Source organism: Chiloscyllium plagiosum, unplaced genomic scaffold (assembly GCF_037043375.1).
Source record: "Chiloscyllium plagiosum isolate Xiang-an unplaced genomic scaffold, Cpla_swu_hap1 HiC_scaffold_29, whole genome shotgun sequence".
NCBI classification, from domain to species: domain Eukaryota; kingdom Metazoa; phylum Chordata; class Chondrichthyes; order Orectolobiformes; family Hemiscylliidae; genus Chiloscyllium; species Chiloscyllium plagiosum.
The window spans coordinates 5,312,167-5,322,345 of record NW_028270167.1 but is presented as its reverse complement, the minus strand read 5'-3'; the positions used below and the strand labels follow the sequence as shown (position 1 = coordinate 5,322,345).

General features: G+C 37.8%; 1 protein-coding gene across 2 annotated transcripts in view; it reads left to right on the top strand.

The window, feature by feature from the left end:
• The window catches only part of sorl1 (sortilin-related receptor, L(DLR class) A repeats containing), a 201,599-nt gene that overhangs the window by 143,572 nt on the left and 47,848 nt on the right, over nt 1-10,179 (top strand). For both annotated transcript variants that reach the window (XM_043676454.2, XM_043676455.2), the window contains exons 23-28: nt 814-927; nt 1,277-1,399; nt 3,469-3,588; nt 5,555-5,680; nt 6,643-6,753; nt 7,409-7,540. In XM_043676454.2, coding sequence (XP_043532389.2) covers nt 814-927; nt 1,277-1,399; nt 3,469-3,588; nt 5,555-5,680; nt 6,643-6,753; nt 7,409-7,540 — 726 coding nt within the window. The remainder of the gene's footprint in view (nt 1-813; nt 928-1,276; nt 1,400-3,468; nt 3,589-5,554; nt 5,681-6,642; nt 6,754-7,408; nt 7,541-10,179) is intronic.

The window sequence follows — 10,179 nt, the reverse complement described above, 5'->3', positions numbered from 1 at the left end:
GCTCCCATACTACTATATTAAAATAATCCTAGGTCAGTTAAGATCTACTCAAACAATTTCTGAGCAAGAGTTTCAGACCAGAGAAGTTACAATATATTAAACTCCAAGCTCACCTTTACTGCACAGTTGCAATGTTAGTTTAAGGTAAAGCTGCTTGCTGCCATTATTAAAGTTGTAAAAAGCCAAAACAACTGCGGATGCTGTAAATCGGAAACAAAATCAGAAATTGCTGGAAAAGCTCAGCAGGTCTGGCAGCATCTGTGGAGAGAAATCAGAGTTAATGTTTTGGGTTGAGTCACCCTTCTCAGGAACTCAACCCAAAACATTGACTCTGATTTCTCTCCACAGATGCTGTCAGACCTGCTGAGCCTTTATAGCAATTTCTGTTTCTACTACTGCAGTTGTACTGTAGATAGTGAGATAACTAATGTTTGTTGAGAAGAAGGAACCTATTTTTTTTTAAAATGATTCATCATCTTGAAGGTGTAAAGATGTGGACGATGCAGCAAACTGGACTGATGGAATATCCTTTCTTACTCGCTGGCTGGCTGTTTCTTCCTTCCCTTGCATGCACTACCCTTGTTTGTTCCATGCTGCCATTCCCATTCCTCCTCCTACTCACTCCAACATAGTTGAACAGCAAGAGTGTTTTGCAGAGAGAATTGTTTATTATTCAATGCTATCACCAGTCTTGTTAGCAGCTTGAAATTACCTGATATCTATATTCCCTCTGCCTTCCTGAGAACATTAGAACTTCTGCTTCAACCTACAACTGTTCAACTGTTTCTTAAACATGTGTTTATTTTATTACAGAACATACTTGTCTGCCTAACCAGTACAGGTGCTCCAATGGAAAATGTATCAGCAGCATTTGGAAATGTGATAACGATAATGACTGTGGTGACTATAGTGATGAAAGAAATTGCCGTAAGTACTGTTTGAATTTCATGACCATGCCAAGTGTTGTGCAGTTATCTCTGTGGGATAATGCTACAATACCACATTTCATAAGACTTCACTGTGATGTTTGTTAGATATGGGATTTATTGAAATATCTCATCTGTTTAATTTTTAAGGTTATCCTTCCTCTTTTAGGGTTAATCTTTACCTTGAACATGACTCCTGTTGTCAAGCAAGTTTATTTTTAACAATTACATTTGGTTATCTTGCTGGATTTTGTCTGCTTACTGATACAGGATGTGCTATTTTGTAGTTTATTACTTACAGAATGCATTTTTAGTAAGCATGAGTGTTTTCCCCTCTTCTTTCTTCATAGCAACGGCTGCTTGTGATCCTGACTCTCAGTTTAAATGTCGGTCATCAGGGATGTGCATTCCGATTTCATACAGATGTGATCGTGAAGATGACTGTGGAGATGATAGTGATGAGGAACAGTGCTGTAAGTGACTTAAAGAGCCTTAGCCTACTTTTACCTAATTGGCTGTAGCAATGACTGCATCCAGTCACTTCACTTTGGTACCTTTTAATAGTATCCCAAGTAAACTGAAAGTGTATATCACTTAATTATTTCCCTGAGCTTGTTCAAGTGATTGGTTAATCACTTGCCATTTCATCTCTAGGAGAGTCAAACCCAGACTTTTGCGAAACTAACTGGAGGGAATTTGCACTAATTAAATGAATTTATTTTCCCTTCCATTGCACTCCCATTCCACCTTGGCCTCCATTGCAATCTGCTTAGATACCTGTGACTCAAATTGGTAAAGCCTTTCCATTATCAATTCAATATGTGTACAGGTTGTTTTGCTATAATGCACGTTTTATTAATGTAAATTTGCTGTAATGCAATTGATGAATCGGGGCATTGTTTCTAAAGTGCAAATTTTTAAAACGAGTGTTGACTGTAATATGATTACAGCACCAACACTTTAAGCGCTGTTTCTGGTTATCAAGGTGTAAAAGTGTACTGTACTTTTGAGAGTGAAGGACTCAGCAAGCATGCTGAGAGCTGGAGAATTACAATGTAACATTTGGTCCAGCAGCTAGCACTGGGTGAGTTGCTATGAGACAAAAAAAACCAATATCAAATTCAGCCAATCATGCCCCAAATACCAACCTCCAATGAAGTTTGAATTTAGTATATTGACAATATTTTAAAAATTGAAATAATCCGATGCTTTGGGTATAAGACTGGGAAAAGTTGAACAGTTGAGGGGAGAACTGCCAAGCAACTAGCATATACAGGACTGCCCGAAACACAGCTCTCCCAAAGGTACCTTTACCTATCAATGATCTGTGAAACAAAAATCCCTAAGAAGAAGAAAATCTACAGAGGAAGATACAAATGGAAGATTCGACAGCTGGCTGGTTTTTAAACATGAATTTTTGGTAAATCATACTCGGCGGGGTGGTTATCCGGATAGTATTATAGAAGGGGAAAGTAAAAGATAGGTTAGAGGAAAGAGTTGTAAATAGTTATTCGTTAATTATTCTCTGTTGCACTTTAAGAAATAAAGTTGTTAATTTTTACTTTAAATAGTTCTTGGTCTCCCGAATTTTCATAGATTACTGCACGGGGTAAATTTTTTGTCGCTAATTTAAATTAAGCAGGAGGGTTTACCTGTGTCGTAACATTCTAAAGCTCAATTTTTCTATAATGCGGGGCTGCATAAGAATATAACCATTGTGTTATAGAAGAATTACCTGTATCTAAAACTAGATGGCTATTGTATTAATACAGTTGGGCTGATATTATTATCCCAATCCAAGTCAGTAAAATTTGGGTAACTAATACAAAGGTTTTATGGAGATATTAGAGTGCTCAACTATGTTTTTTTTTGACCCTCATGATTGGCCATTAACTATCTGGATTTTTGTGTTTCCGGATCTGAAAGGCAACTAATCCTTTTGTAGCATACAATAGAGAAGCATACTCTTATTTGATCTGCAATCCAAATTTTTAGGATATTAAACCTGGCTAACTCATGAAAGCACCTTTTTTTGTAAGAAGCTATTTTTGGTAATATCCATGGACTGTTTTATTCTAATTTGGAAATGTGCTTCCACTTCCACCTTCTTACATGAAGTACATTTTTAGTTTCTGGTTAGGTAGAAGTGGGCCCTTGCTGCAAAGAATTTGTTGCTTTGAACAGAATTAATTCTTTAGAAACATGACTCTCAAAGCTTCTATTGATTGATTTTCATGGAAGTATTCTCCGAAACAGTTAGTTATTGGCAATCAATAGACTGTCTGCGTGCGCATAAATTACAGTCCAAAATATGCTAAGGAATTACATTAGACTGTAAATTCATTTTAGGTAAAATATTCTTACTATAAAGGAATTGAGATTACCTGCACACTAAAATGTTTCTTGTCAAGTCACATTGTGACATCTGAACTCTTGTTTTCAAAGGTCAATCCATTTTATGCAAACATATCAAATGTATTGTTTGCGCGTAAATCTTATCTAACTATTGGCATTGTAATTCTTCTTCTTTGAAACCCTCCAGCTTTGAACAGCTGTAAGACTGGTGAGTTTACTTGTGCCACTGGCATGTGTATACGCTTATCTTGGAGATGTGATGGGGACAATGACTGTCGAGATTGGTCAGATGAACTGAACTGCACCTGTAAGTAATCATTTATTTATTTTTGTGAACCTCACTGGGATTTAATTTGTTCTTCATTGTTTCTTGGATTTTTTTTTCTCTAGAAGATGTGATGTCTCACTTCTGGTAAATATTAAGCTGAATATAAAGATGAGCAAAGTACCAGAGTTCATTGTCAGTGCATTTGGTTATACAGTTGGTCAGTGCTATGTGTTTGTAAAACTTTCCAAAATGAACAGGAGAGTCTTGTTTCAGTACTATGTTTTAATGCTATAATTTAAAATAAATAAACTAAAATTGATGGTTTTAACTTTTGAACAAGTTAGTAAGTATGCAGATGACACCAAAATTGGAGGTATAGTGGACAGCGAAGAGGGTTACCTCAGATTACAACAGGATCTTGAACAGATGGGCCAATGGGCTGAGAAGTGGTAGATGGAGTTTAATTCAGATAAATGTGAGGTGCTGCATTTTGGGAAAGCAAATCTTAGCAGGACTTATACACTTAATGGTAAGGTACTCGGGAGTGTTGCTGAACAAAGAGACCTTGGAGTGCAGGTTCATAGCTCCTTGAAAGTGGAGTCGCAGGTAGATAGGATAGTGAAGAAGGCGTTTGGTATGCTTGCTTTTATTGGTTAGAGTATTGAGTACAGGAGTTGGGAGGTCATGTTGCGGCTGTACAGGACATTGGTTAGGCCAATGTTGGAATATTGCGTGCAGTTCTGGTCTCCTTCCTATCGGAAAGATATTGTGAAACTTGAAAGGGTTCAGAAAAAATTTACAAGGATATTGCTAAGGTTGGAGGATTTGAGCTATAGGGAGAGGCTGAACAGCTGGGGCTGTTTTCCCTGGAGCATTGGAGGCTGAGGGGTGAACTTATAGAGGTTTATATAATTATGAGGGGCATGGATAGAGTAAATAGGCAAAGTCTTTTACCTGGGGTGGGGGAGTCCAGAACTAGAGGGCATAGGTTTAGGGTGAGAGGGGAAAAATATAAAAGAGACCTAAGGGGCAACTTTTTCACACAGAGGGTGGTACAGGTTTGGAATTAGCTGCCAGAGGAAGTGGTGGAGGCTGGTACAATTGCAACATTTAAGAGGCATTTGGATGGGTATATGAGTAGGAAGGGTTTGGAGGGATATGGGCTGGGTACTAGCAGGTAGGGCTAGATTGTGTTGGGATATCTGGTCGGCATGGACGGGTTGGACCAAAGGGTATGTTTCCATGCTGGACATCTCTATGACTCTATGCAGCATTTTGATTGAGTTTCGTGTCAACAGAAGTGCTATAAAAGTCTCAAGAGGAGTGAATTAGCTGAAATATAGTATAGCTGAGTAATTTTATTTTATTGTTCTGGAGTATACAGTCCAGGAACATAGTTTGATAATTTAGTGTTTTGTGGTATTTTCAAAGCAGTTTAATTGATTGGGAGGTGTTGCACGAATGAATATGGTGTTTGAAAAGATGTTAAGTTGGGAATTCTAGTATTTAAAGCCTTTTTATTTTCTGAATTAAAAATAACATTATTAAAGCAAACAATTTTTAAATTTTGTTTATGAATTACTCAAATTAAAATTTTGAAGAATTGCAAGTAGAACATGAAGCTTTAGAAATTCTGCTTTCCAATTCTAAAGAATGATGTTTAACTAAGAAACATCTAACGAGCATGTTGCACAGCAGAGATGCGTTTTATCTCTGGAGGTTGTAATAGCTGGCCTAGGAGAAAGTGAGGACTGCAGATGCTGGAGATCAGAGTCGAAATGTGTGGTACTGCAAAAGCAAAGCAGGTCAGGCAGCATTCAAGGGGCAGGAGAGTCGATGTATCGGGTGTAAACCCTTCATTCCTGATGAAGGGCTTATGCCTGAAATGTCGACTACCCTGCTCCTCGGATGTTGACCTGCTGTGCTTTCCCAGCGGCACATTTTTTGACTATATTGCTGGCCTATCAGAAGAAGCTATAATGCTTCACAATTTATTTTTTTACAGCAAGTAAACATACCTGTGACTCCAGCAACTTTTCATGTCGCAATGGACACTGTATCCCACGTAGGTGGATTTGTGATGGGGATGATGATTGCCGTGATGGATCTGATGAAGATTCAACTCTCTGTGGTAAAAGTTTTAGAGTTGTTTTGCTTGTTCTCTTTATATTTCTCTCTCTCTGTTTTACTTAATACTGCATTCTAAAATGATGTGTATTTGTTTGGCGTAACAGTTGAAGCCAGGTTTTAGTCGAGTTTCCATTATATCATTTAAGCAGCCAGAAGCAATTTTGATGCAACTCCTATGTGGGGAGATATGGTATTGAAATCACGACCTCTGCATTTTTATCTTGTATATCTTGAATGGTGGAGAAATAGAAGAACAGCTAAATGTTTGAGCTATCAAAAGCTCAAACTATTAATTGGGCCACTGTTTTCTATAAAGAAAATTAGCTATCCAATGTTTCTTTGTCTATAATTTTGCATTAATATACCCCCTTTAAAATAATAAAACATCTCCAGGCTCTTCAAAAGTCTTGATTATTGAAACTAAGTATGGTAGCATGCCACATAGATGTTTGGCAACTGACTAAAGATAGATCAAAGAGAGAAAAGTTGAGAAATGTCTCAGAGAAGCAGAGGGAGGTGGATGGAGGGAATTATACATCTTGAAATTACAGAGAGAATTAAGAGTGTTTGTGGACATGCTGAATTTTCTTAGACTACTGTGAAAATAGAGGTGATGTGCTTTCTTGACCTTCACATCGACATGGATGGACCAGGACAGATTGGTGATCATCACTCTCAGGGCCTTGACGCTCTCAACCATCCGCACCATTGATGCCGACTAATACACATGAGTCTTTTAGCCCTTGATTCACCTACATTTGCTTTTTCTATTGAATACAATTTTATTAGTGCTCAGTTATTTGGGAAGGCAGTGTTACACTTATCTGTATTCTAACAGTACTAATCAATCTGTTCAATGTCTTAAGATGAATGACATGACTGGATTAAGACATGAAATGATTGTATATTATTAATCTATATTAATTATGAGCTCTTCTCATCTTTTCTCATTCTTTGGTGCAGGTAAGACTCCCTGTAATGGATTTAGCTGTGACAATGGTAGCTGTATTGCGATGATCAAGCGTTGCAACGGTGTACCAGATTGTTCAGATGGATCAGATGAGCAAAACTGCAGTGAGTATTTTCCATATTCCTCAGCTGTAATTAAATTTGAATAATTCAGTTTGAAAACTCTACAAAGCAATAAAATTTAGAGCTTGAACATGGTATTTCCCTAAAGCAAAAATCCCTTGCATTTAGCGAACAATTGAGTGTTAACTATTTTGGCTGCATGCATAAGCGATGCCTGAGTTTTTGTGCATGAGCCAAAAGGGCCAGACATCTGCTCAAAGATAATTGAGTGGCATCTCTCTCCATTATTGTAGTTAACAATTATTTTTGACCTGAGTTCTACAAAGTTAAACTATTGTGTATATTTTATTTCCCAGTATGGGTTGATGTAGAAATCTTGTTCCTATATCCTTGGGTCAAAAGGCTTTTTTCCTTTCTTTTGTTTTTAAATAGGTTAAATTCACTCAGTTACTGACTTAAAGCTTAGATAATGCTTGCTGCCCTAAACTGAAAGGGATTTGCAGTTATTTGTGACCCCCATTTTCCCCCTGGGATCAATTGGGATAAATTGTTGAACTTTCTTGTGACTGTTATCTTTAACTTTGGGATATATATTTGCTTGAATGCTGTGGAAATGCGAGTTGCTGTTTTTAGTAATTTAAAGATTAAATCTGATGACTTATGGTGTGTTTTATTTGGTTAATTGTCTCCTTCATAGATCCATCGTGTTCTCAGTACATGGATTTTGTCTGCAAGGACAAGCGTCGGTGCCTACACAGCTTCATGGTGTGTGATGGAGCTCCACAATGCGAAGATGGTTCAGATGAAGATCCAAACTATGCACACTGTTGTAGGTTTCCATTTAGCAATACTGTACCATATTAAAGCTATAGCAAAAAAGAATCACCTTCAGAGTGACTTGCTACGAGCATTTCTGCTATACCAGCTGCAGTCAGAGTGAGTCACTTGTTCTTGTGGATTTGGGGGCAAAGTGTGAAAGGTGTGCTTTATGCTACCTGATGCATGTGGTCAAATGCATAATGTACGAACTTGCCACTGACTGGTAAGCTGCTTCATTCAACTATGGTTGGCATCACATCAGAGACTTATTTTAGTTCACATAAGATGTGTGTACCAATCCTTCAGTCTGTTTAGGTGAATAATGAAAACAAGTAACATTTTCACCTTTCTTGCCCAAAAGCATTCCAGGGGACTAGAGACAGTTATAGTGTCGTACTTTCTAACCTGGCTGATATCAGCAAATTCAACACTGCAGGAATCAAATCTAAGACTTCCTAATCTGATATAATATGCCAGTTTATGGGCTTTGCCCAACAAAAAAGTATAAGTCCTAAGTATCTGTGTTCACTTATGAAACTTTCCAGCATCAATTGTGCAGTTTAAAAAGGAGAATAATTGTTTGCCATACAAGACATTTCTGTACAACTGAATATGGAACAAATATCTGTTTCAAGATTATTTTCACAACGGACTATAATCTATAGCTATGTTTATTGTGCATATGAAAAACATTAAACTCAAACCAAGTACATCCCAGGATAACAAAGGTAGTTGGTAAAATACTGACTGGGCAGTCGGAATTTGGAAGAATACATAGCAAAAAGCAAATTTCAAAAACATAATTTCATTTTCCCATTCTAACTTTTCTTAGGGAAAAATAGTTGAATCGCAACTTTTGACACGAGTGTAACACTCAAGATTTCCCAGCAGGGATGTAGGGCCTGCAACAACCTAGTTTTCTGAAAAGACAGATTTTTAAAAAGGGAAAATTGTAAATCTGAAATGGAAAATGAAATAAAAACAAAACGCTGGAATAATGTTTTTCCATCTGCCTGGGCTTTACCCAGGTGAAAATCCATTACCAAACTTAGTCACCCAGCTAAACATCTGAAAAGTTTCACAGATTTAGCCAGTTGAGGGTGATCTCTTTTTAAATGGGAGCACATCTCCACCTCATTCCAAATCATGACTGCATAGGCTAGTTATATCTGAACCTCAGGGAACTTCTGCCTGTGCAGAAGATGTGAATGTAGGAGATATGGTCAGTAAATTCGTAGTTGAGGCAAAACTTTAATGCTGTGATAAATAGAGATGAGGGGAAAGCCTTAGAGTACTGGATGATGTAGGGGCTTAGCAACGGCTTCTGGAGTTTAAGCCTGGTAAGTGAATTGTGATTATTTGGAATTAACTAGGCAAAAGAGTACATGTGGCTGGGCCCTTGGAAATACAGAGGACCGGGGGACTTGGTGTGCACCTCCCTAGATCCTTAAAGTTGGTAGAACCAGTAGATAAGGTGGTTAAGAAGTCATATGGGATACTTGTCTTTATTAGTCAAAGTATTGAATACAAAACCAAGGAGGTTATGATGGAGCTGTGATTGTAATGTTTATTAGTCTTCAACTGGATTACTGTTTGCAGTTTGGTCACTACACTATAGAAAAGATGTGATTGCACTAGAGAAGGTGCAGAAGGCATTCAACAGAATATTGCCTGGGATGGAGAGATTCAGCAGTAAAGAGAGACTAGATCAGCCAGGATTGTTGTCCATGGAGCGGAGAAGGCAAAGAGGGTGTCTGGTTGGGGATTACAGGGTTCTGTGGAGCAGAGACCGAGCAGATGGGGGAAAGACCTTTCCCCATGGTTGTGAGGGATCAGTTACCAGAAGGCACAATTTTAAGGTAAGGGATTTGAGGACTTTCTGCCACCCAGAGGGTTGTAGGTATCTGGAACTTGCCTGAAAGGGTGGGAGAGATGGGAAACCCTCCCCATGCATAGAAATTAGAATGAAGTTCACGATGAAAAGTATTGATGCTAAAAGTCTGAATTATAAAAAGGAAATGCTGGAAATACTCCATGGACTAGGGAACATTAGTTTCATGGATGACTTTAACCTGAAATAATATTTCTTTTAAGGAAGATTTACAAAAGCAGAAATTGCTGGCAAAACTCAGCACATCTGATGAAGAGTCATTGGACTCAAAACATAAACACTGCAGATCTGGCAGCACCTGTAGGGAGAAAACAGCAGAATTTTGCCAAGAATTTCTGTTTTTGCTTCAGATCTCCAACATTCGCAGTTCTTTAATGGTAACAAGATTGGTAAAACTTTTGAGGTTTGGCATTTTGTGAAGACTAGAATTTGAGAATGGTAAGTTAAAGGTATATGAGAGTATATAATCGAGAAAGAAAGATCATTCTGGGTTTTTGGAACTAGTGAGGAATCTTCCTAATCTTTCCATCCTGACCTATTTGTTTAAACTTTGATTTAATTAATTAATTTTTAATCATATGAATGGTTTAAATCTATGTAATCAAATTAGTAGTTCTGCAAATCTCAAAGTTCTTTTGGTTAAATTGTTCCTGGTGTGAATCACATAGGAATACTACACTTTGAGCAACCCCCACCCTCCTCTAGCTTATCTCTCCACGCTTCAGCCTCTCTGCCTTTATTCCTGATGAAGGTTTTTG